General features: G+C 38.2%; 3 protein-coding genes and 1 long non-coding RNA gene across 7 annotated transcripts in view; 2 read left to right on the forward strand and 2 right to left on the reverse strand.

The window, feature by feature from the left end:
- The window catches only part of LOC145462570 (uncharacterized), a 28,721-nt gene extending 28,152 nt beyond the window's left edge, over positions 1–569 (forward strand). Inside the window, exon 3 of the long non-coding RNA XR_014041216.1 lies at positions 1–569. This exon is cut by the window's left edge and continues 26 nt beyond it. This is a non-coding gene — a long non-coding RNA (uncharacterized LOC145462570).
- The window catches only part of LOC145462558 (RING finger protein 215-like), an 11,932-nt gene extending 6,856 nt beyond the window's left edge, over positions 1–5,076 (reverse strand). The window contains exons 1-6 of the mRNA XM_081446110.1: positions 4,851–5,076; positions 4,481–4,633; positions 3,056–3,127; positions 2,269–2,354; positions 1,481–1,538; positions 736–828 (exon numbers count right to left, since the gene is read on the reverse strand). Of these exons, the coding sequence (XP_081302236.1) occupies positions 736–828; positions 1,481–1,538; positions 2,269–2,354; positions 3,056–3,127; positions 4,481–4,633; positions 4,851–5,060 (672 nt within the window). The 5' untranslated portion in view covers positions 5,061–5,076. The remainder of the gene's footprint in view (positions 1–735; positions 829–1,480; positions 1,539–2,268; positions 2,355–3,055; positions 3,128–4,480; positions 4,634–4,850) is intronic.
- A 647-nt stretch (positions 5,077–5,723) lies between these two features.
- On the reverse strand, positions 5,724–10,471 carry LOC145462560 (uncharacterized). The gene is made up of 6 exons (XM_081446111.1): positions 10,059–10,471; positions 8,945–9,099; positions 8,228–8,262; positions 7,368–7,523; positions 6,335–6,430; positions 5,724–5,910 (listed from the first exon to the last, which is right to left on the reverse strand). Exons 1-6 carry the CDS (start codon positions 10,393–10,395, stop codon positions 5,724–5,726), a joined length of 966 nt encoding a protein of 321 aa, XP_081302237.1. The 5' UTR covers positions 10,396–10,471.
- Positions 10,472–10,628: 157 nt separating this feature from the next.
- On the forward strand, positions 10,629–23,647 carry LOC145462553 (MAP kinase-activated protein kinase 5-like). 4 transcript variants are annotated; one of them, XM_081446100.1, is made up of 13 exons: positions 10,629–11,241; positions 11,948–12,021; positions 12,967–13,042; positions 13,888–13,985; positions 14,778–14,886; positions 15,878–15,967; positions 16,494–16,589; positions 16,855–16,935; positions 17,362–17,549; positions 17,951–18,074; positions 18,942–19,081; positions 20,067–20,212; positions 20,688–23,647. In XM_081446100.1, the coding sequence occupies exons 1-13, from the start codon at positions 11,224–11,226 to the stop codon at positions 20,924–20,926; spliced, it is 1,479 nt and encodes a 492-aa protein (XP_081302226.1). In that variant the 5' UTR covers positions 10,629–11,223; the 3' UTR covers positions 20,927–23,647. The 4 variants fall into 4 exon arrangements, with proteins under 4 accessions (XP_081302226.1, XP_081302227.1, XP_081302225.1 ...); XM_081446101.1 differs by having other exon boundaries at positions 11,181–12,021; positions 20,688–20,795; positions 21,109–23,632; XM_081446099.1 differs by having other exon boundaries at positions 11,181–12,021; positions 20,688–22,826.
- The last annotated feature ends 2,495 nt before the right edge of the window (positions 23,648–26,142 follow it).

Below are 26,142 nucleotides of genomic sequence, written 5' to 3' on the forward strand. Positions count from 1 at the left end.
AAATCAAAGTTACCAGATGAGAGTACATTACTGAGAGCATTTAAGTCACTGTGAAGAGAATGAAGCCAGTGATCATGTACTAGGAAATTATGCAAGTTACTGGAGAAATGGAAGAAAAAATACTTTTAGATTAGGAGAATAAGACAGCTGAATCAGAAAGTTCACCCACTATGGAAATCTTGATGGTCAGTGGTTTTCAACATTCATGAGGGACATTTTAATGCCATGTTGGTCAAAGTGGGCAAGCCAAGTCTGCTATTCAGGGTTGTGGATTCAAGGTGAAAAATTGTGCTTCTATGAGAAAAGTATTGTTGTTGTAAAGATGGAGCTGCAGCTATCAGGTGTAGAGTATGATGCAATATACTGCCACCTTTTGAGTCCAGACTTTAGTGGACTACTAACAGTCACCTACTTCAATTTCTTTGTTGTTGTTGTTGTTGTTGTTGTTTTTTGGTACACTGCAGCTACGTGTTTTCTTAAGTTAAGCTATTGTTCTCAGGGAAGTTTGTTGAGGTCAGGTACAATATTGAAATTTCTTTCTATATTTTGTCATTTTGCAGCTGGTTAGTTAGTCATCTTTGTCCACACTTGAACATTCAGTTTCCTGTAATTAACTCCACAAAATGAGGGAGTATTTCCTCTTAGAACAAATGTCTCATGCTGTGACATGTTTCCTTTACCTGATGCAAAAATTAAGAAACTACTACGCCATAGGAATTTTATCAAATTATTCACCTCAGAACTCTTTTCAGGATTTCCAAGGCAGACAACTCCTTCCCATCCACTGGGCCGACCACAGGTAGCCCATAGTGTTAATGTGGACAACAACTACAGAGTATCAAGAAACCATCATCAGTTGACTTCAAATTCCACACGAAACATAAACATAAACATAAAAACCTTTACTTCGACACAATAAGAGTTAAAGCTACAAAGCTTGTGGGGTCATGTATACTACTGAACTAAAATACATTAATTGAAATGTATACATGTAAAATACTAAGATCAAAGCATCAATCTGGAATTCCAGAAGCAAGATCTGGAATTCCCTTCCTGTCACAATCACTTCATTGTCAAGTTTTGCCAATTTTAAGAAAAAACTGCAAGAGTTTTTAGTAAAATAATTACTGAACTGGCAAAGCTGCACACTGTTGCACTATTTATGTAACCGTATTGTTGCGTACGAGGTGGCCTCAACTAAAAACCTGATGGTTTCTAGAGGTCACCTCGCCTCACATTAAAATATTTATATATACTGTGCATTAAGTAAAAAGGCAAAATAAACAGAATGAATGAATGAATCTAGGACCTTAAAATATCAATTCAAGTTCCTAAAAATACACGTAATCACTATCTCTATATTGGGATGTGGAGGCAGTTGAATTGTTGAAAAGGAAGTCTTTAAAATATTCCTTGGTAATAGGTAGTCTTTTAATTTCCTTAATGTGTAACCTCTTATTATATCACAGCCATCACTCACCTTTAATTCAACCAGAGAAGAATTATAGGAAATCTTTCCCCTCAGTTTTTGCTTCCCTCTACAATAAAAAGGCAATAAAACTGTTAACAACAATAGTGACAGAGTGGGTTCTCCAAGATTGAGAAATGATTTATTTCCTAGGACTGATAAAGCATTTTTTTTTATATTACTATTAAGGCCCCAGGGGCAGAGGACTAGTTTTCTTTTTAAGACCACTTTTGGGGAGTGGGAAGGGGTGTCTTAATTTAAGTCATAAATCACTTGCAGAAAATGTATACCTGGAGGTTGTTGAAGATTAGTACAACACGTACCAATGACAAATAATTTGCTGGCAGGATAACTCTAAAAATATGCTTAAGCATAAAATATGATTGTTCTTCATTAATTGTCTTGGCTTACCATCTTGAGAGTATATGCAAGGGGGATAACAAAATATTTACATCTGGGTTTTGTCCAAGCATGGAGACAGCCTTTTCTTGCCCACTAGGGTAGCCAATCACAGAGCAGTATTTACTTTATCTTTCCTGTTAGTAAAGCTAGCCACATAATAAAGTGCATTACAATGAACAGTTCCAGAGGTTTAGTACAATGTCAGACCTTTGACATGACAAATTATACCCAAAATGAAAAGTCAACAGGCTTCATATAAGGCCTGATGAAAGTAAGACTTCAATGCAAGGAAGGGACTACTAGAAGTTTTAACCAATTACTTTTCAGAAAGACACGGACAATCTTCACTTAAAACTAACTTCAGTAATTATTTTTTATTTTCTTATGTCTTTACTTACCTTTGGAGAGCATCCTTTAATTTAGAAACATTACTTGTTCCATTAACAATAATGACAGGTCTTGAAAACATCTGAGCCAAGTCAAGCTAGAATGAAAAGAAATACACCTGTAAACCAGATTAAAAGTCACCAAATGCAATCTGATAGATTATGTGACTATCGAGACATTACTAGTAAGTGCAACGAAGGATTCCCAAAGAAATTTAAAGGATTTAACAGTTCTCCATTTAAATTTGTACAAGTTTGTAAATGTGATAGAGTTTTAGGGAGTGCTCTACTTGTAATCCAATCAGAACAGTCTGTTATTTATGTAATCAATTAGTAGTAAGTAATATATCAAACACAAAAGCCTGTGTTTGACCACATTTCCAAGCACCAAGAGAGTTGGAAATACAACCCACAGCAGGGATTTTTTTTGACAAACTTCGAGGTCTTTGGAAATGTGGTCAAATGCAGTCTTGAGTGCTTGACATGTCTTCTCATAATAAGACTGCCATTCTCAACATTTAGAATTTAATATTTATTTGTGTTGTTCCAGAAAATAACCCACCCCTCTTGTGGAGGGTTTTGTTTGGTTTGACACCTCTCCCCATTCCTCTGGAAATTGAAGTTTCAGTATATACTTCCCTTTCAAAAGTTCTAAAAGGTTTTTGAGACCCAATAATAATTATTATGCTCTGTGGTGTGGGTGCAAATATTTTCTGGAATCATACATGTATTGTTTGTCTTTGCCAAGTAATAGAGGGAAAGAATTTCTTTAGAAAGAAAGGCATGAGCTTATACAAACCTTTCTAAATACCCGGTGATTCAATGTAAGGATAATTATTGCCGAGGCACCAAGGAACATTGCCTTCTTCACCTTAAACACAACATTTTAGAGAGTTCAATCTTCACAAAAATTCCATGATATGTTTCATACATCAAAAGACAAACACCCTATATCTAACACAAACACACCAGGGTTGTCAATATAGTTTTTACATAGACAGCTTCATTTGTTGGAGTAGGCAGCTGATTCTGCAGAAATTTGACCAAACATTTGATAATTTGACAAGCCCTTGTGGTACACACACAGTTGGTACAAACATAATTTGAGATTTAGGGTTTTTGTTGATGGTCTTATCAATAATAGTGAAGAAGTAGCTTCTTCTAGGACTTTCCACAAGTTGCTCGGCAACAGGCAACTTTTGGGAAACTTCTCATATTTTGAGCAACTTTTTTCTTTTCAAGCAACTGTTTGCACTCTGAGCAATTTCTAGTTTGCTACCAACTCTGAGAAATCGGAGTAACATTTAGTGCTTAAATTGGCCTTGCTTCCATATTTCACAATGTTTCAGTACACAATTTATGAATTTCCTGTGAAAGCCAGATACCCCCTCCCCACTGGGGCAGATCATGGGTGCAAGATGCATGCAGTCGGGCTGCTAGGTCAGCAGCTTTGTTTAAAGAAAATTCAAAATGGCGAACAAAACTTCACACTCATCTGACTCAAGTGTCTCAGGTGAAGAATTTTTACAAGATTAATATTAATATCGATGTGTAGTCTTTACTTATTAATTTTTTGGTTTTAATTGAGGACAAAGTTATATAGCAATGCTGGTTACGTTGCAAAATTGCACAAAAATAGTTAGAAATCTTATTTTTGTTGTACAATTGGCATATATTTGCATCAGACCAAATAAAGGAAGAGAGCAACAATTTTTTTGAGCAACTTTTTGAGAAATTTCTGGCAACTTTTTGGGAAATCCCAAACAACTTGTGAAAAGCCCTAGCTTCTTCTAAAAAACATACCAGATTCAAGACTAGAGTGCACAAACCTAATACTCCATTTCAGACCAATTAACAGCTAAAAATCCATACCCTTTGGTGCTCCTTATACTTAGATACCTCCCATATAAAGGAGTACACCCCCCTCCCCTTCTATAGGGACAGCACCCGCAGCTCCTAACAGCACTTATTTTTCGACGAGACTTTAATTTACTTAAGGCTGGAATAGACATCCTAGACCTCTGTTTGACAATATTTTCGCTATGAAACGGCATTTCCTCGTCACAGTTTATCTCTCTAGGGAGTTCTCTAGGGTCAAGTAGCACACCTTGCACCAGTCCGCTTCACTCCCCTCACAGGGTCTCCCAGGTGCTTAGGTCTCCAAATTTGTGTAGTATATGGTTTTATTTTGACAAAAACGAAAACAGAAAAGTTAGGCACAAACCCTTTCTAAGACAGAACAAGACTTGGAGCCTCGAGCGTTGTAATATTCTAGAACAGGGATGTGTATCACACCAATCCAGTTTTGTGTTTCATCATTCTGAAGTTCATGATCATCCTCATCTGGATCAGAATCTTCTGGTTCACAAGTTTCCATCTAAAACACAGTCAGTTCATCAACAATTATTGGTATCGCATATATTTGAGGAACGCCGACATGTTTGCTTTTGTAACATATGCAACTTAACCCTCACTTGTCTATGCATCAAGTTTAATTTTAAAATTATTATATACCATCAATGTTATCCCCTATCACTATGGCTTCGCTTTGGACAGGAATTAGCAGTTCACGACTACATTCAGAGTGTCCTTACCTCCTTTAACTCGCCCTCCACTTGTTTCATAGCGCCAATTCTAGCGAACTTGCCAACAATGTTCGCAAAAGAGCTGTTTTGCCCTTCTTCACTCTGGGTGATGACATCGATAAACGCCTTGTCAACTTCGCCCAAAATCAGCACAGTGAAGCAAAGGACGTGTAAAAAGCAATGCAAAAATCTGGAGAGCGAAACTCGTAGCGAAAACATCACATAAGATGGAAATTTGACGGAAGACAAATTTCAATCCATTTTTCTCGCCGCCGATCTGCCGATTGTTATTTTCGTGCAGACTCACGAAGTGCCCAGCGGTTTCTCAATGGGCGTGGGCGCGTACGTGGCACGTGTGTTCGCGCGTGTTGGGAGGGATGGAGTCACAAAAGACAACTTCTGCCAATCAGTGACAATATTCGTGCACAATGGTGCTAATCTTTGGTGCAAATCAATGGCGCGAATCTTTGTTTCAAAAATACATGCATTACAATGATTTTTATGAGAATAAGAATTTAATTAAGACCAATTAAGGCCAGGCAGATTGCTTTTATTGAACAAATTCCAGTTTACTAAAGTATCCCCTAAATACTTGCCCACAATTTTATTTTAGAAAGAAACTTGTCTATCAATTTTATTCTAATATGCTATACATAAAGGCATGAATAATATTATCGTTCTAATTTTTTTATGTAACCTCTTCAAATGCACTCTCTTTTGACATCACTTTCCAAATCTTGTTGTTTATAGCCTTCTCATCATCTGACATGTCTTCAAAATAATTATCGCTTCTTCTTTTCCATTTTGTAGTTTTCTTTGCATAATTGGTTGAAACTGTATCCCTGCATTTAAAACCAGTGGAATGATGAAAATTACTCTCCACTAAGCAGGGCTATCAAATCCTGAATCACTCATCACAATATTTCCAGATGGGCTGCTTGATGGACTTCTTGCATTTTTAAATTTTCTCAGCAGCGCCATGTTGAACAGAGAATAGTTCTCCTCTTCCAGTTGTTCATTTTCCTTTCTTCGTGCCTTGCACACCTGATATGGAGAGTCATCAGGAGAACTGAAAATAAAGTATAACTTGTAAGGACTTCGGGTCAGTTGTCATTATATATATGCCCTCAAAAATTTTACAATATTTAGAGAGGAAACCACATCAGCCTTAGGTGGTTTTCATGTGGGTCCTGTATCCTGGTCAAATTGGAATTTGCAGATGTTGGTTTTGTTGTTGGTTCTTGCCTTGGTCTGACGGGTTTTCTCTGGGTTCTCTGGTTTTCCTCCCTCTACAAACTCAACCCACATATGGCACTGGGCCAGAATCAAACCCTGGCCACATTATGGTGGGAGGCAAGTCCTCTCACCACTGAGCAATCCCTGCTGCCATCCCTTAAGAAAGTGCAATCTTTGTCATAAGGTTAGAATTAGCTAAAGCTTCAATTTTTGTTGCCAAATGATACAAATATAAATTTGTTTGTTGCCATACTCACTCAATGGGTCGGGTAGCTTTCAAGCTATTCCTAGCAGCTGCTATGTCATCCTGCTCTATTACTGAAGGAGCACGGGAGTGTTTCTTTAAATTGTTGCTGTTTACAACAAAAATTAAAATTGGATGGTTAATCTCACTTAGGTTGGTGCTCAGGGGAGGGGACGGGGTGAAAAACCAAGGGATATAGGGAGAGGGAGGCTCAGGAAAGTCTACAGGAGGTGGGAAAAGAGAGGGTGGGGACCCAGATCCCCAAAGGGACAGGAACTGAGAGAGATAGATTGCATTACAAAAAGTGAAAAAGCTAAAAGTTACCAAGAAAGGGGAAAGAACTGGAATAAACATGAAGAATTAGTCAATTGCGACTGTACTCATGCCCTTCACGGCTCACCCCCACAATTGGCATTTTCTGAAAACAAACTGGCCCTTAGCCAGGACAAACTAGTTGTTCAAATGCCTCTGGGTACTGACTCAAAAATGCTTCATTTTCTTTGTTTCTCATCTTACTTTCACTTAAATCTAAGTGAGGTCTTATTTCCCATGATGGTAAAAATATAGGTCACCCTGCAGGTTTAGCATGTCTCATTTATTTCCTGACTATAGACATACACAACAAAAAACCATACTGTATGTGCTGATGAATATTGGTCATAGCGCTGTAAGGCGAAACGAGCAACATGGTCAAATGCCTCAGGATAACTGCGCAGAAGGTTAATACCTGACCTCAGTGATGAACAGTGTGGGAAAATGCCGCTCTATTTCCTGGGAGGGATGGGCACAGCTAGAATTGACTGATGCATAAGCAGGACACTCAGGGACCATGCTGTTTTCTCTATTTATGGAGGCATGGAGCTGAGAAAATAGACATCTGGTCTTTTTGTTAATCATGTATTGCAAAGGGAGGCATACATCAGAGCTTTAAAAGAAAGGTCACGATTTTGCTGCCAGCCAAATTCATATTACACAAACTTAAGTTTGTCTAACAAAATAGAAAAAAATATCGCATGGATTGCAAAGTTTTATCAAAAGTAACATACTTGGTTTGATCTGTATTGTATTTTGATGTCACAGTTGCACCAGAATTTATCTCCCGCAACTTCCTCCTTGGGGCAATATTCCTGATTGACTGGACCAGTTTTACTTCTGGATGAAAAATTCCTGAGGGTGTCCCAGGGATATCTGAATATGTTGATCTAGGTGAGATAAATGAGCACAGAGTAACAAAAACATCAATGCACTGAATGTGCCCAATTAACGGGTAAATAAACTAAATTTAAGATATAATTTATTATAAATGATTTACTTTTTGTACTAATTTCTTTTTGTCAAGACTTATTGGCAGCCTGCCTTCTATATGTAGAAAAAGATATAACTTGCTGTTATGCAGCTTCGACCAGCTTTCCAGTTACAGTGTATACTGAGCAATGTTGCCTTAAATATGCTGTTCGATACAAGTGCCGCAATATATGAAATATCATATATGAACTGCGGAGAAAGATATGAAGACATGATTGATCATTGCAGTTATACACACAACTTAAGCAGTTGTTAAGGGAACTGAACTTTGAAACAGGAAATCAAAATCATCTTGCCAGGTGAAAGGCATTTCATTATTGTAAACTTGAACACTTTGAATGTTCAACCTTTTTGAGTGTAATATTTGCTTGACTTTATATCTTCAGTTGTTTCTTATGAGACCAAAAATTGAAACACGCTTCCTCCTCTCAAAATACTCCTATAGAAACTGGGATAAGCTCCAGCCTAATGGGCCACTTGGCTTATATGCAGACTTCAGCTTTACCTTGTACTCTAGAGTGCCTTACAATATAATGTTTACTGTTCACAAAAGGGTCTGGCTTGGCATCAATAAGCTACTTGGTATTTACCATAAGATTACCTTTTCAGTGTCACTGGTGAAATGAAAGCTGCAGACTGAAATGAAAGATATTTGATGCATCAAAAGTGGTAAATGGTCAAAGATTTTTTTTATGAAAGTGTACCCAGAATCAGCACTAACTAAAGATAAAAATTAATAGGATAAAAGAAAATATTCAGCTCATCAAAAGTACTAAAATGTGTTGGTAGAAATGATTTAATTTACTTTTTGTAAATGTGACTACGATAGCCTACATAGCAGGTGCTCATGTAATAAATTGCATAAAGGCAAGTTGGAGCAGTATGTGAGACTAAGAAGATGTGTGTCTCTGCCTGTGCAAGCCTTGTTGCTCTAAATTATGCCCTGTTAACTGAACTGAACTCCCTAGCAGAAGCAGAAAACCCATGCTGTTGGGAAGGGAGTGGAACTTCAAATCAGTGAGTAGGAGGGTGGCGTGGTGCGTGTTGTGCTACAAGATGTTTTTAGTGCGAGCCTGGGTGAAAGTAGAAACATCTTGCAGCAGCATCCTCGAATAAACACCTCCAGTTTTGTATTGAGAAACTGCCTGTCTGCAACTATCCTTTGCAAAGTCATTTATTACATTTCCAAGAAATTATTCTTCAAAGATGTTAATCAGTCAGTGGCAAAAGCCCTTAGGAAATAACCTGAATTATCCCACAGGAGTCGAACTCTTGACCTATAATGCCTATTAAGCATGAAAAATTAATCTTGGCTTACCATATTACTGACAGGGGGAGGAGGGGGAGGAGGTGGTGGGGGTGGTAGTGGTGGTGCAGTTGGTTGCATCCTTGGTGTACTGGAAGCTAAAGGTTCTTGAAGTTTTCTCTTCTCAGCCAACCTTTTAGAGAACCTCACACCTGTTTTCTTACCATCTTTAAAAGGAAAAAGACAAGTGTTTGCTAAATGACCTAATTATACAACCAGTAAAAGTTAACCATAACAAGTAAATTTTTCTGCCAGGAAATAATCAAGAAACTTTTCATTCTCACTTGTCCGATGGGTAACTGGCCCAGGCAAGTTCTCTGCCAACTAAAAAAAAAAAAGTAAATTAAGGCTTATCTGGGGCAAGCAAAATTTGAGAACCTCTGAACCAGCCTATTTCATTTAAGTGTTTTTGGGTCCCTGTTCAATTGATCTTGTTTTGAATTCATGAACTTAGCAAGTATTCATTGGAAGTTGATTATTAACAAAGTGTTTCTCTGGTCAACAGACATAAAACAACATTGTTTTTTTTTTTTAGACAATAACCACTCTGTTTTGATGAGCATGGGACGTAGTTACTTTTGCACTAATTACTCTACATTTAAGCGTGCACGTAACTATCATTTACCATAATCATGCTTCTGCTATAATTCAATACACAGTGATCTGCGGGAAGATTATTGATAAGGGCCTAGCTTTTAAATAAGACCACAACAGATTCCACAAAGTGATAAATCAATTTATATGATCAACAATCATGTGCAAAAACTTCCTTTAAATTGATCAACCAGTCACAGAGTTAATCAGTCAATCAAGCAATCAATCAAACCAGCAAGTAAGCAATCGATTAATCAATAATAATAATAACAACAATGGTAATAATAATAATAATAGATATTTCTATAGCGCCTATCCAGATCTGTTCTAAGCGCTTTACAAAAGCAAAAGAGCTAAAAAGAAAGTTCTACGAGATAAAAATGCAGAATACATAGTCAATCAATCAATCAATCATTGCATTTATTAACCCATGGTAAACAAATATTACTTGGCTGATTGGCATTTTTCGTGTTCTTTGACATTATAGTGGAATCGATTCTTATCGATTTTCTACAATCATAATTTGACAAACCTTGTGCATAATCATAAGCTGAAGCCATTTCCCTCTTCAGACTTTCCAGCTCTCTCTGACATTGCTCTTCAGGAAAGTACTTTTCCAGATAGTCGTCTTGAAGATGGTTCATCACTTTAACCTTCACGAACTGCAGCAACTTCAGGTTATCTGCTTTCTTTCGCCGTAGGATCTTATAAAATTCTTCAGGATTGGAGTCGAGGTGATCAAGCAATCCATGGAGCGCAGCTTGTGTAGTCTGTGCTGATCGCTGGTCATATTCTTCAAGTGGAATCTGTTGACAAAATCCAACAGTGCAAGGTGACGGCTGATCAAATTCTTCCAGAATCTCAGCCATGGGACAGTGATAATTTTAAAATCCAACGATTTTTTTCGCGTGTTTTGATTTCGAAAAATCGCGCTTTTTACCTCGCTTCGAATATTTCTTGTTTTCCCGCGCACGAACCAATCAAAACTCAGAGAATTTTTTGAAGCCACTATCTTGATTTAAGCGGTAGACTTCATGGGAAATTTTCTTGTCATGTACGCACACTAGAAATTATCTCATAATTTCTCGGGAAGATGGCGGCAGACAGGAGAGAAGTACAGTTCAAGGTATCTAGACGAAATGTTTTTTTATTTTTTGTCGTAAAGGATTGTAGCTAGAATTCATTATGAAAATTATCGGTTTAGTCTCTTTCGGTGGTCTTTCTTGACCATTTTTTCACTCTTCATGCATATGTATTAGCTCGAATTTTTACCGCAGTGTCTCTCGGAATTCGATACCCGCGCGGTCAACGTGTTGTACGATAAACTCGTCAGCAACCTCTTGCACCAAGGCAGCCACCTATTTTCTCAAGCCAATATTTTTGGGTACAAGTCGGGTTGGAATTCCTAAAGACAACATGACCACTAACCACTTCTGTTATTAGTATACAGTAATTTATAAGCTTATACTGCTAGAGTGCTTATGATAAGCTTATTATGGTAAGTACAACTGGCAATACAAAGGATAAAACAACAGACGGTATTCTTATCAAATAAGCATGTTGAGTCTTTTTGCCCCATTTCGTATTAAGAGATGTTCTGAAGAGAAATGTTCCTCTTTTTTGAGCAAAAAGTCGTGTTTTCACATATACGTGAGTTACATCAGATGGCTTGAAATGGTGCAATATTGAGAGCAAAAATGAATAGTTGTTTGGAGGTAAATTACTAAAAGATGTACAATTTTGTACAAATTCTTATACAATTTTGTTTCTTGAGAGATGGAAAAGATCTTTTGGGTGGTTGAAATTTAACACTTTATGTTACAGAAAGTGGGATAAGCTCTGGCCTTATGGACCACTTGCATTTTGTCAACGCAGACTTGATCTTAAAATAATTGCTTTGATATTAGGCTGAGGATTTTTGCAGAGTGGCACTCTGGTTGTTCTCACGTAACTGCACTGCTCTTAACCTGCACTGCTGAGTTTATATAATTTGATATTTTTAGGAGAAAAATTATACAGTTTTTATCACAGTAACTTTAGCACTTGTGATTGCAGGCATTATAAATAGGGATCCACTGAGTTAAGTACTGCTAGGCCTGGAATTAAAACATTGACTTGGTATCTGTTTGTTAAAGAGCTCTGTTGCAAATATTATATGAATTTTAGTAGATATTCAGAAATCACTAAAAGCAACATAACAACAAATCAATTAAATAGGATGTCTAACACTGAGGAAGACTGAATTTTGTGGTTAAATATTTAAACCTGAAAACCTCTCACTGGTAATTTTTTTTTTTTACGACGCATTTTTTGTAACATAGCTCCTATAAGCTGACGGTGAAGGAAGGACTTTTGTTAATAAAGAACTTGCATATGAAAAAGATATGGCAATTCATTCATAATGTCAGTCTCTTTTCTCAGTCCACTCCTATAGAAAAGGACTATACCATAGACTGGAATAAGAGGCTTGGATCAGGAATCAGTGGACCAGTCAGGCATGTCTTAAATATTTAGTGCTTACAGGATTTAAGAAGGGGTAGAAAAACCTTATGTGGCAAGTAATGGACACAGTAAAAAGTTAATATTATGGAAATAGTGATGGTTAAATTTAAAGCAGCTACAGTGGAACCTCCACTAACAGTCACCTCTCTACAACAGCCACTTTCCTCCTTCCCCAAGGTGGCTGTTGTGGAAAGGTTCGCCATACTTAAGTCGTACTACTGTAACTACTGGAATGTACTTGTAAGCTTTTGTATCACCAGTGAAACTAACTTGCAGTTGCACAATGTTTTGCATCTCTTTTTTTTGTGTTAAGATTTAAAGTGGCTCAAATGTGCTGTCAAGATCTTCTTTCCTTTCTCCGGACCATGGAGTCTTTAGGTTTTCCTCAATTTCTCAACAGTTCTGTTGACCCCATGTAAAGTAAGCTTCTCTAATTTCTGTCTCCATGCTCCTTTGTATGGTATTCCTTGACATCTTATTATTCCCCTGAGCTTAACATCCCAGAGCTTAAATGTAGCAGATGCGTTAACTTTTCGTAGTCTCTATATAATTTTCAAGGAACTGTAGATGCATAAATTTAACAAATAGATTCCATGTTACCATGTATCTGTCCAGTAATTTATCACAGGTGACCTCAAAATGTGGGAAGAACAGAAAGGGTGGCATAGAAGGTGATCGCTGAGTGTCACCAATGTTCTTACCACATTTGATGTCTTCTGTGATCAAATACTGAACATACTGGCAACATAGGATCTATTTGTTTTATATAGTAAAGAAACAAGAAAAAAAATTTAATGATGTCATCTATGCATCTGTCTTCTTATTGATCAATCAAACTGCGAAAATAATTTGACATATTATATAACAGTCAAATAGAGTGCATTGTCACTTTCTATGCTGCACATGACCCTTCATCATATCACTTACTCTTTCTTTAGGTTGTGCACTTGTGTCAAAACAGGAAAACAATTTGCCTTAAAATGTCTCCTGGATTCATCAAAAGCTAGGACAGAGGTAACAGTTATCCTACAATTTCAGGCAATGGTTAAATGTTATAATAATTTGTTGGCCAAGGGTTACTTTAGAAGTAGAGAAAAGGTTTTCCTCAACTGAAAACATTTAATAATATGCAGCATATACTTGTAACAAACTTACTTCAAGTGCTGTTATTGTATATAATTTGTTGTGCCATTCACTGATTCAAATGAATTCTAAAGTAGGTATCAGAGATTTTACAAGTAATTTCTATCCCACTATGTTTTCCTTGGTAGCATTTCACTAAAAATCAAGATGGTTTTACACTTTCACTAATACCAGTAGACTTTTGCTACAATCTTGCTATGTTAAATGCGATGTCACATGAAGATTGTTGCACATGTCTATGTACATTATGTAGTTTATACACAAAACCCAACTTAGAAGAAAGTGCTTGAGTATCTTGATTTAGAATCACTTGGCATGGTTCCAGATAAGTTTAGAAGGCAAGTTGCCAGTGAGGAACTGAAATTGCAGGTCAATAGATAATAATTATTATGGACTTCACCAAATCATTAGAAGTTCTACCTTAATTTGTCAGTTCAGGTAGTCAACCTTTGCGGGATTTTCATCTGAGATTGAGATCATTTGCCAGCTGCTGTTAGGGAAAGGAGGTGACACTCCTTCGCGGATCAGATCTGAGAGATTGGGGCGGAAATCAAGCCTAACCTGAGGTCTAACCCTCTCTTATCAGGAACACTGCTTAGCCTTGTATTACTTCTTCAGACAGGGCAGTTTGTCTGCTTTAACCGATCAGAAACAGATCTTTGAGATACAGCACAAGTCACCTTATAACAAAACCACATGTAAACTATATTTTGCAGGCTAAGGTACACTTCTTGTGCAGTGGTCATTCACATATAGTGTCAGTTGTAGATGTTTATGCCATCAGCTTTAAATTCCCTGGAGAAATGAGACCAGTGTAAGTCAAGGATTGTTCTTAGAATCATGTGAACATCTGAACACATCTGTTATGCATGAAGTTATGGCAATATATGAGTCTCTAACTGAAGACAGTTTCTTGTGTTAAAATAAGAATTTTGCAGGTAGTAAAATGACAGCTTCAATAATAGGGGTACATGTATAGGGGTAATAAAAGATAAAAATACCTTAAACTGCTGCTTATAAGCCCTCCCACTTGTAAGCCCCACTGGTTATAGGCCTATCTACCTGTGAACAGAATACTACTTCCAATTATAACCTCCCCCCAGATATAAGTCCCCTCTAGATTAAAATGAAATGAATATGTGATGTTTTGAAGCTTAAACTAAAACCAGTATATGAAAACCATATTTTGATCAACACTGCTGTAGCTCATTTCTAAATGTTGTTATTCCACTTAAGAGCAGCCCTGGATATAAGCCCTTCCATTTATAAGGCCATCCAAAACCCCTTGCGAAGTTTGCAGTATTTGTCTGGAATCTGGACTGGAATTAGGCATCTCAGAAGGCAGCAGACACATTGGGATGAAATTTAATTATTAATGAAAATTGGCTAGTAATTGGAATTTACAGTGTAGCCCAAGTTAGACTCAGTCCAATGCTAATCATCAGCTCTCCAGTGGCAGAAATGGCAGGGGCTTTATGTTTTCTAGTTGTTTGAAACAGGATTTAGCTAAGCCAGGATTAGCATAAGCTTTGAGTTTGTCCCATTTATTTTGCAAGTTATCAACGATGATAAACTTTTCCATTATTTTATTGTTATTATTTTTCAGGCCTAGAGTTTTGATGGTCATGGAGTTGATGGAAGGAGGTGAACTGTTTGAGCTGGTCAGAACAAAAAGAAGATTCACTGAGAAAGAGGCTGTTAATTTTACTAAACAAGTGAGGCTAAAATTTTTCATAATTTAAAATTGACATATACTAAATCGTACTAAATTTGGGGGGCGATCATGCTGTCATGTTGATTAAAATTAGTGCTAGTTTCAAACTATAAAGTAGCACAAGTTTGAGAGCTTGCAGAGATAAACAAAACTAAAGAGGCAGCGTGATCTAGTGGTAAAGGGTCCTGGATTTGTGATCCGGAGGTCCTGAGTTCAAATCCTCGTCCCTGCCAGTAGATGTATTTGTGTTTGGTGATCCTAGTTTCAACTCCTCCATGCTTTGTAAATAGCCAACTGGTTAGCCTCCCACCAGTTCCAAGGACTTTTAACAAGTTTCTGTTCATTTTACAATATTTGTTTTCCTGTTTCAGTGTTCCCAGTTAGTACAGTAGTGCTAAACACTTTGACACTTAAAGAAAGTGATTTATTTTTAACGATATGAACTTCGGAATTTCAAGTTTGACCATATTGTAATGCCAAGGGACAATTCACCAGGAAAATTATGGGGGTGCTTGTGCTACCCTGTAGGGTCTAAAATTTGTCAACCAGTCTGGTACCTCTTAGGGGGCTACATGGTACTTTTTAAGCTAGTGAGCTAAAAAAAGACAGGATCTTTGTGCTACAACTGATTGTTATTTGACATTTTTCATTAATAAGTGAAATCTGTGTAGTCATAAGCATCCAGAAATCTTGTTTCTAGAGGTAATTTTGTTTTTACCATGGCTTTTTTGGAAAGCAATTCAATGTAACTGAAGAAATTCCGTGTTGAGATGAAAAGTCTGTCTGTCTGTCTTGTCTGCCGGTCTGTCAGTCTGTCTGTCTCACTGTAAATGTTAATAAATTCATTTGTTATTTTAGTAATTGGTACCTAGTAGGGGTAAACTTGAGTTTGAGTCAAACCCTACAGGTGAGATTCTGGTGCTTTTGAATACCAATTGGATTTAAGTTACAATGTTATGTATTGAAATAAATTTTTGGTTGCTATCTTTCAGATTGCCCTAGCAGTTTACCATTGTCATTTATTTAATGTGGCTCACCGAGATCTTAAACCCGAAAACTTACTTCTTCTGGACAAAAGTGAGGTAATGCTACAATGACTGAAAACGAATGTTGGGTTCCCACCCTCAGAGTAACATGATTAGTTACTCAGTTTTAGAGGGTTTTTTTTTTTTTTAATTGAGTGGTGATAGTAATCAGGCAGTTACATAGCTTTGGTTTTGGTTTTGGCTCTCCTACGATTTGAGATTGGCCTAGTACCCTAATTGATAAGTTATTAGTTTGGTTTTGGTTTTGATACTCAATTGAAAACTGCTCTATTACAATATCTAAAATGAAACTTTTTGTTTTAACTGCAATTTCTGCAACTCAGATTCAATGAGTTTACTGAATAACAATAATAAATATACAAATAAAAGCTTTATTTTATGTGAAAAAACTGATCAGTGGATAGTAAAGACATGCTGATCAGCCAATAAAAATATTAAAAATAATAGTCAAAAATGGTTAATTTAGGCCAGAAATTAGATGTTGATAATCATTGTTTCAGTTGATTTAGCACATTATAATATTTTTAGTTACACATTTTCTTTTCTATTGTCTTGTAACCAGAAAGTGATCATCAAGCTTGCTGATTTTGGTTTTGCCAAGATTGATCGTGGAGATCTTGTTACACCACAGTTTACTCCTTATTATGTGTCCCCTCAGGTATTGCAGCTGTGAAATTTTTAATTTTGATTCCAGTTTAAGTGTTTGATATTGATAACACTCCAATACTGGTGTTCTTTATATAAACATTAGACTTTCAATCTCACGGGTAGTTTCTGTTTACTTCTATAGAGTGTATGTTAAATGTCAATCTAACTTTGAAGCCTTTTAGTCTGTGGATGAAATCTTATGATTTTGCTAACCCATGGTGTGTGACAATTCAATTTAGCCAAAGCAATAATTTGATTTATCACTTACATAATAGGTGTTGGAGGCCCAAAGAATTCACCGAGCACAGAAGTCTGGAAGATTTCCTTTCTTAACAAAGCCCTACACATATGACAAGGTAGGACTGTATCACCTAAAATTAATTTGGTAAATTTTTCAGGAGCTTGGTTTCTTGATTAGTCACCTTTACTGTGTTGATGCTCAAACCATGAACTCTTGACATTTTTTGTACGTTTTTTTGTGACTATAGAGTGAGGGCTCTTCATATTAGCAAGATTATTTCGCATTTTACACTGTAAAAACGCTGATCTTGTACTTCATATGAAGGATCTTCATTCTATAGTACCAAAAAATATGCACAAAAAATGTCCAATGTTCTTGAAGATTCCAGTGTTGTTACTGTAATCTCTGCAACATAAATCAAATGGAAAAATATATCTATTCCCATATGAAAAGCATCTGATCAAGGATGATTATTAGTACTCGCTCCATGCTTTCTTACCTATGTTTAATTTTGCTATTGTTACTGTTTTGTGCTTGTTAGAGCTGCGACATGTGGTCGTTGGGCGTGGTCATCTACATCATGCTATGTGGCTATCCACCATTCTACTCTGAGGTGCCTCGCAAACAACTATCACAAGGAATGAGAAAAAGGATCATGGCTGGTGAATATGACTACCCTGACAAGGAATGGTCCAAGATTTCCGCAGAAGCAAAAGATGTGATAGCCAGGTAGCTACTGAGAATATATATGGGTTCTTGACCAAGCTTGAGGTCAAGATGGCTGCATATTGGCGAAGTTCTTTTTTTGCATATTTATGGCCCGAGACGGATTCAAGGTCCATAACAGAGAGAAGAACAGAGAGACAAAGACAAAGTGACACAGGGAAGGCCAGACCACTAAAGACAAATTCAAACATCGAAAAATCCATATTTGTGCTTAAAATAGAAAACGTTTTTGACCAGAAATACATCATAAGGTTTAATTATTTGAAAGAAAAGTACAGGTCACCATGGTTATTATTTGATGCCAGAACTTTAGTGTTAGTACCTTACTCCAATCAGAGAGGTTTTGCTATGAACAAAGTACTTCAAAGTTCACAGATAGGCTCTTTTTGCTACTTATTTTATAGCTTGTTGCGAGTGGAACCAGCGCAAAGAATGACAGTTACTGAGCTTCTTGAACACCAGTGGCTCAACGAGGGCGCTGTTCCTGATGTCCCACTGGATACACCTTCAATTATTGTGTCAGATGAGGTTTGTCATAGTGAACTTGACACTGTTAGACTACGAGTAGTCCCTCTTTCGCTTAGTCCATCGCGAGGTGCGTGCCGCGAAAGAAAACGGCGGCAAAAAAATGGCCGCGCGAAATCCTGGGAGCAAGGAGCGCGCTTCTTGTCCCCAGGATTACGCGCGGCCATTTTTTCAGCGCGGTTTATTTGCGATCGCACTCGACGGACTAAGCGAAGAGGGACTACTCGTGGTCTATGATATACTACAACCGTTAAAACAGGCAATGTTAGCGTGAGCCCCCTAAATTCACGTTATAAACTGACTTATGCAAAAATTACCCCTATTTTTTATGAGATGAATAGTCCCCCCTTGAGATGAAATTTTGTGCAATATAGAAGAGGCTGGCGTTTAAAAGGTTGGCGGATGTTTGGGTGAGTTCGTCAGTTTTACCAAGAAGTCGCTTCGGTGAGGTAGGAGATAAGAGCACGTGAGCACTTGAAATCTGTTGTTAAGTGGTGATCGGTGAACACCTTATGCCGTTTAGGCCTGGAATTAAGAAGAAGGGAGGGCATTGTAACGTTGTTGTTGTTGTTGTTTTTTTTTTTTTTACTAAAAAAACATCTTAACAATTAAAAGGTGTTTTAACCCTAAAGATAGGAAGATATATGTCCAGCACAAGGATGGCAAAGGATGGTTTCTTACTTATGATCTCCCCAACTCACTAAGTCCTATGCGCTAACAATTAGACCACTGGTCCCTTTCCTCTTCTGATACCAGGTGGTTGTGGTTTGTTCCTTGTTGCTTTCAATCCATTTTATATCAAACCTTAGACATTTTTACCAGAGTGTTACAGAGGCAGGCATGATATTTTATTACTGTCCATTCTGACAGGAAGCATTTCGTGAGGCGATGAATGCACACTCAGCTCAGCTGACCAAGATGAGGTTACCGGACCGTTCAGTGACGCTGAAGGCCGTGTCCGTTGCTAAAAACCCGATACTGATAAAGAGAAAGAACATATTTAAACTGAGGTAAGAAATTACGTTTCTTCTACAGCGTTCTTTGCTTGTTCTCCGTGCTTCATTCTCAACGTGAAACGTATTTGTAGCGCGAGTTTAACTCATTTACGTCGCACTACGCTAGCTTCAGGCAGCGTCAACACAACGCCGGAGAAATTTGAAAACGCAGCTTTATTTCTACAGTTAGTCCTACAGTCCACACAATCCGTCACGCAAACGGAGCTTTTCGAAAACGCTTTTTGTCTTCGTGTGAACGCGGGAAAACATTTTGAAAACGGAGCTTTTCGACAACGATGTAGTCGCGATAATCATGTGATTTCCCAACCTCGCTCCCAGGGTCTCTCATCTTACCGCCCCCTGGAGCGCCTCCAGGGGGCGGTAAGATGAGAGACCCTTGATTTCCCTGCCCGAGTTTTCCTCAAATACAAACACAAAATGACCGTTGATTGTTGCGTTTTTAAATTCCTCCGGAGTGGTGCGAACGGGGCCTCAATAGCTAACTCGTCAACCTCCCGTTAAAGGGTCCCCAACTTGCGCACTTTTGAAGCTGACATTGCTTGTAAACTAACAAATTAATAGCGTACTGAGTGATAAAAAATGGTAATAATGTATGGGGAAAAGCTTTTGAGTTGCTAGATGTTACATTTAGTTCTGGGAACTTTCAAAGTAATGTAAGGCCAGATTTCTAATGAAAACCTTTCCTTTCAAGTTTGTCTATACACTAATTATTTATGTTTCAAAAGCATTTGAAATTTCTTTTGTAGGTTTATTTAGTTTGAGATTATACAAAATTGAAACAGACAGTTCAACCTCTATTAAACGGCCACCCTCGGGGAAATGGATTGTGGCCGCTTAAAACGTGTTGGCTACTTAATAGAGGTAAAAACAATGGAAAAGCCCTCTTCGGGACTTTGATTCATAGCCGTCTAATAGGGATGGCCGCTTAATAGGGGTTGGACTGTAATTTCGTTAAATGAAGCCCTTTCTCTTGTTGCAGTTCGTTCTTGAACAAAAACAACTCGGCTTCAGCAACAGCCACAGACGGCAATCGAACGAGAAACGACGAGTCTATCAAGTCACTGAGAGACGTGATAGCGTTCTGTATGCTACCTCCTGCTCCTGCTCCTGATGGCGCCGCGGCAGGTTGGTTCGTCGTTTGTAATCCGTGTTAATCTTCTCCATCCTCAACCATCCTTGTTCCCTTATGGTTTATTATTATCTCTTTGGTGTTTTTCTATCTTAGTAAACTACTATTTTCAGGTTTCCTTCAATTCAAAGGTAATTTTCTACGTGGCCAAAATAACTTATACTACCGTGAATGAGCTCCTTCAACACGAACAAACGAATGACTGTTGTTGCGTGGTCATTTCATATTTCATTCAATCGTACTAAAACATGTTATCCCGGCCTGATTGCGCGGATTAAAACTAGAAAGATCCATGTTCTGTATCGGAATGTGAGTTATCCTTGTTACTAGATAAAGTCTTCCTAGCTAGTAAATAGAATAAAAATATTCTTTAGTTGCTCCAAATTAATTTGATGCGATTGATTTCAAAGTGGTATTAATACTCTGTAAGTAAGTCTCTGTATTATACACGAACACGATTTTCTTTTGCAGAATCTTTCTGTCCCGAAAAAGAACTCAAAAGACTGGTATGTCATGCAGTGGAAAAGAATCCGTACTCACAGCGACTGAACGAAGTTCTCATCAAGCAGTCATGGGATGGTAATATCACTTTCTGTATGTTCAGTTCTAAACTAAGAGCAGTATGTCGAGCGAGGAGGAGAAAAGGCGTCCCCATTCTCCCACTGGGGTTTTTTGTTTTGGGCTTGTCGATCTCTACGGAAACTAAGTAAAGCGCAAGGTTAGACTTCCACCCTACATCGAGGTTAGGCAGTCAAAACAACACTATCTGAAAGCAAAATATAAGCATTTGTATCGCGAACTCACGGTGACTTTAATTCTAAATCCCCAAATGTTAATTCCGCTGGATATAAAAGAGTCGATGACTGAATACTGTTTGTACTGCTGTCCGCAGGGGATTCCTTTGCCGGACCTGTAGACAGGCGCCTGTTGGCTAAAGACATCAGTGACATTGTCAAGAAAATGTGACTAAGCTGTCCGGACGAGCATAATTTATCTCGGAGCATGTGGATGGACTCAGAGGACAGTCAGAAAGAGAACAGAGAGGACAAGGACAGAATGAGATGTACAGGAATTTTGTGTGGAGTGTTGTAAAGCTGATCATTTTGTCGGCACGAGGGTAGCACTCGGTGTTTCTAAGCAAAAACACGTATTTTATCTGATCACTCACGAACGCGGGAAAACATGGAACCGATGGAAAGCGTGGGAAAATCAGTTTGCTCACTGATGGCAAGCACGGGAAAATCAAGCCGCGATTGGCTTTGATTTTGCTTCTGATTGGCTGTGAAGACAGTATCTTTGGCGTTCCGATTGGTCAAAATGAACCAATATTTCTGCGAAACAACCAAACCGCCTGAGAAATGTTTTTCTACTGCTGCGTGGAGACTTCAGCAACATGAAAATTATCCTCTGGTTCATATGTTCAGTCATTGAGGAGAACAACCGAGATTAACTAAGACTTAAATGTTTAGAAGGCTATAATCTGAAGAAAGTGGGAGTGAAGTGGTGAATTAAACTGAGTTGTCGGTGTAACGAAGACGTTAGCTCTACAGAATTAGAAAGGTAGGCAGACTTGTTGATAGCTAGAACTGGTATCAAAGTGTTGGTGTAGGTAGATAAAAAAGTGCGCGCTTCAGTGGTTGTGACGGGAATGCAGATTTTGAATTTCGGCCCCAGTTTGACTGCCCTACCATCTACGATGGAAAGCGTAGTTTTATTGTTTAATTGTTTTGTTTTGTTTCTGCGAAACAGGAAGCATCGATTACATCACGAACTTCGACTTCGTGTTACGACGGCTTACTTCGTGAAACTGCGCTTCTACTGGCCGCTACAATCTATGACAAAGTCCTCAGTTTGGGATACCTTACCCAGACAGAAATAGGGACTGATTCGTATCAAAAATGTTTTACTTCGAACTCCTTGTTCAAAGCTAGCGGTTGAACCCCTGAACGGTGTTTCAAATTTGGAGTCATTCTGTTTAATTACAATACACAACATTGAAAGAACGAATTACATTGTGTCACAAGTTTTACAGAAAGCTGCAAAAACATAAAGAAAGCGTATTTCTTTGTACTGGTAGTATAGTGTTTCTGTAACCAAAAAAAAAGGAAAAAAACATTTCCGAGTTGCTCTTACTCCTGTTTCAAAACGAGACTGGCCAACCTTTCACACGGAAATGAGATTTTCTTGCTCGTTCATTGTCTTGTAAATCAAAGTTATTTTCATATAAAAGGTTGTGCTTCAGGACTCGTTTCATCCTCGGAGACCCAAGTGCTGCTAGTCGGGACGATGCGATATTTTCGGGCGAAAGTTTACTTCAAGGGAAAATATCACACCGTTTCGGTTAGCAGCCCCTGGGTCGCCGAGGATGGAGGTAAAAAGCAACTCGTAGCTGACTTGAGCAAGTGAGTTTACTGGTATCTGTTTCCCTTGAACTTTTCTGTACCCATCAATGCTGATTACTCTGTAACCTAACTTTCACTGATGATTTTCTTTATCACGTTGTGTCTCGTAAATCTAAACCAAAAGGCCACAGTTATAAATTAATATGACAAATATTAGTCAACCGTTAAGTGAGATACTGTCGGTTGTGCTCAATTATTTAGTAATCGACCAGATGTTACTTGTTTTGTTCACCACATGTTCTTGGCCCAAACACAGACGGGCATTGTGTCCTCAGTAAATAAAGGTCTATCTTGAGTGTGTCCTTCCACGTGATTCTCGCTGATCACATTAGCCGGCCAGATGTTTCATCAACGATAATACGACGACGTCGTTTCTTACATTGGGCGTATCCCGCCACGTGCCACGGGGCTGGTCTTGCATAGACAGACCAGCTGTTCGATGCTATCATGCCTATCTTGGGTGTGACTTAAAAAGAGATCAGTGAAAATTAAAAGTGTTTAATTAAAGGCCTTGCACCCTACACTTATCCGGAATGATGCGTTTGTTCCAAAATTAGAAATCTAGAGGATCTAGAAAATGTTCAAATGTCAAATGCTGATCATACTCAGTGCACTGTGTACAACGTAATTAAACACGTGCTCTAATCTGTTGAAACTTATCGCTTTTCCTTTAGCAACTATTTTTCACTGTCAAAGTACAATACGGCATCTTGTTAAAATTTGTGTTCTTATCTTGGGTGTGTTTATTTGGACAGTACTGCACTGTACGGTGGGTTGATCCGATTTGTATCGGTACGCAAAGAAAACATCTGAAATATGTACTTTTGTTGTTACTCTTTGTAATTATGTCGTTCTACCTAAAATATCATTAACATCGTTCGACTTTTGCCCCTCACCGTTAATAAATGACAAATTGTCCAAGTATTTACGCAGATGCCTATTAGTGATGTGGTGTTTAGAAGGTGATATCATTCACAATTCAGTTATGAACTGCCTTCTCTAGACAACAAACCAGCTAATGAAAGCTTCATTTTATTTCTGACATGAAGCTGAGCGAGCTGGAAACGTTTTCAGACTTGACATCTTAACTGGGAATAGAAAATAATGATTCATTTCCGATAATTAATTTAACGTTAGTATTAAGGGAGCTACGTCACGGTTCGCGCATCTTAAAACGTTTTGCCAAAATATTTCAAGTTCGTCGTTTGTAATCCGTGTTAATCTTCTCCATCCTTAACCATCCTTGTTCCTTTATTGTTTGTAAGTATCTTTTAAGTACTTTTCCATCTTAGTTAACTATTATTTTCAGGTTTTCTTCAATTTGAAGATAATTTTGTCCATGACCAAAATAACTCGGAATGTCGTGACTAAGCTCCTTTTTAAAAGAATGGAATTCCCGTTGATAGCTTAGCATTAACAGGAACTTTAAACATTGGAGGTGTGTGTTTCATGCCCGGGCTCCGCTGGTCCGATGCTGGCTCGATGTGGGCCCCCGTAAATGACGTGTTCTCTTGGACGAGTGTCCACGTACGTTAAGCATTCTCTCTGAGATGAAAAATTAAAGCCTTGGCTTCAGTGAAGTATCCGTTACAGGCGATACTGAAAGCGAAGTTGCACGACTTCCCGGGTCAACACACAGTTTCACGAAACACCCTCACTTTACCGCTTTTATAGGTTGTTTGCTGGTGCAAGGTGGATCTTTATTTCGTCCATTCGCGGTCAGTTTTTGCCGTCTGATTAGGAGTAATTTTTCACAGCATGCAATGTAATCTACATCTGCAGCACTTTTTTCGCGTGAAAGCATGTGTTTGGTTCCTCATTTTCCCCCCGCTCACGGCAGAAGGAGGCATGTTCTGAGAAACTTATATTTAGCTCCAATTCAAAGCACACCCTCCTTCGCCTCCAACAATTTTTCATGTTTGTGCTTCTCTTCCAATTTCGCCTCTATTTCTTTTAAATTTGGTTGATATTAAAAAAAAATCGTAAATTATGTTATTTTTTCATTGATATTAAAAAGATCATATGATTATTATTTTTTTTTTTTCACAAAGAGGAAAGACTGTTAGTATCGATAAGGTATCAATCTAGACCACACAGTAAGTGCTTGCGTGCTTCCTTTTCAAAGACAGGCGCAAGTCTATTTTAACAGTGGATTAATTTTGCTAATCCTTCGAATTTTCCTTTATAAAAAACTTGACCCATTTTAGTAGCAACTGAACGGTGGCGAAGGTTTGTAGAAGGATCTGTAATACAGTAGAACCATAGTTGTTTGCAAATAACACGTATTAAAGGCAGTCACATGTTGCGTCTCCAAGCGCCGTTGAGTCGCAGTAGCTAGAAACGTCTTGAGTAACTAACGGTGTTCCAAAAAAATCAACCAGGTATTTACAACTGCGCTATCTCGGTATCTCACACGCTACAGCTAAGCTCTCTGCCCTTATTTCCCGCTGTGTTCAGCAAATCTGTGTGTCTAGACTTCGTATCTTTTATTAAATCTGATGTCACGACCTTTACATCATCTACGTTTACGAACACGGACTGAATTAAATTTTAGCGAGAGGGAAGGGGGGCAGACAAAACCGATCAACATTCCTCCACTTCCTTCTGAAGCCAATCTCCGCTCTGAGTCTCGCTGGATAATTTCTTTAAAAACGGTTGATTTGCAAAGCGTGCCCAATCTTATCATTACAAGGACCACAGCATTAACGATATTTGCATGCAGTGCGCAGCTCAGGAAGTTATGGCATCTGTACGTTAACCACGGAAGCCAGACACTTGCTCAGCAATTTGCGGGTTCATTTGTGTTTAAAGAGCTGTGACTACTTTTCACATAATTGAACTTCGGGTCTAGCCCTTACCCTGAGGGGAAGGGAAAGATGCTGTTGTCACAGTTTAATGGAGGTACGTCACGGTGTGCGCATCCTGAAAAGTATAGATCAGTTTAGCCTAAATTTTTCAAGTTCTTCGTTTGTAATCGGTGTCAATCTTCGCCATCCTTAACCATCCTTGTTCCTTTATGGTTTATTATTATCTCTTTGGTGTTTTTCCATCTTAGTAAATTATTATTAGCAGATTTCCTTCAATTTAAAGGTCATTTTGCACATGGCCAAAATAACTTAAAATACCGTGACTGAGCTCCTTTAACCCGCTAATTGCCACCTCAAAATAGCATTATCCTGAAACTGTTGTAAGCTGAAATAGTTAGATTTTGCCATGATATTTGGACGGGGAAAAAATTAATCTCTTGTAGTATTCTTGAATCGGTCGTCAAAACAAAATCAGGGCCTGAGAACAAACCACGACGAATGCATTTGCTTTGTATCCAGCCTTAGTCCTTTCGGGATCAGTTCTGAAAGACTATAAAGATAGTAAATTTGTCCTGAGAAGAGGTTGCGGGTTTTCAGGCCCATAGTGCACCCCCCCCCCCGGACTTCCTAGGCAGTTATCTACAGCGGAATCCCTGTTTCTCGAATCCTCGATTTTTCTGCTTCCGATTGTTGTTTCCCTCTTCTCAGTCGAACGCT

Source organism: Orbicella franksi, chromosome 12, assembly GCF_964199315.1.
Source record: "Orbicella franksi chromosome 12, jaOrbFran1.1, whole genome shotgun sequence".
Lineage (NCBI taxonomy): Eukaryota > Metazoa > Cnidaria > Anthozoa > Scleractinia > Merulinidae > Orbicella > Orbicella franksi.

Excerpts from the sequence above, each read along its gene's own strand:
- LOC145462553 (XM_081446099.1), top strand. The coding sequence starts at position 11,900 with ATGAAAAAGATATGGCAATTCATTCATAATGTCAGTCTCTTTTCTCAG. Across the intron at positions 13,043-13,887 it reads CATCAAAAGCTAGGACAGAG|GCTAAGGTACACTTCTTGTG; the intron begins GTAACAGTTATC and ends TATATTTTGCAG. Across the intron at positions 14,887-15,877 it reads CTGTTAATTTTACTAAACAA|ATTGCCCTAGCAGTTTACCA; the intron begins GTGAGGCTAAAA and ends GCTATCTTTCAG.
- LOC145462560 (XM_081446111.1), bottom strand. The coding sequence starts at position 10,395 with ATGGCTGAGATTCTGGAAGAATTTGATCAGCCGTCACCTTGCACTGTT. Across the intron at positions 9,100-10,058 it reads AGCTTATGATTATGCACAAG|ATGGTAAGAAAACAGGTGTG; the intron begins GTTTGTCAAATT and ends TTCCTTTTAAAG. Across the intron at positions 7,524-8,227 it reads TCACCAGTGACACTGAAAAG|ATCAACATATTCAGATATCC; the intron begins GTAATCTTATGG and ends TATCTCACCTAG.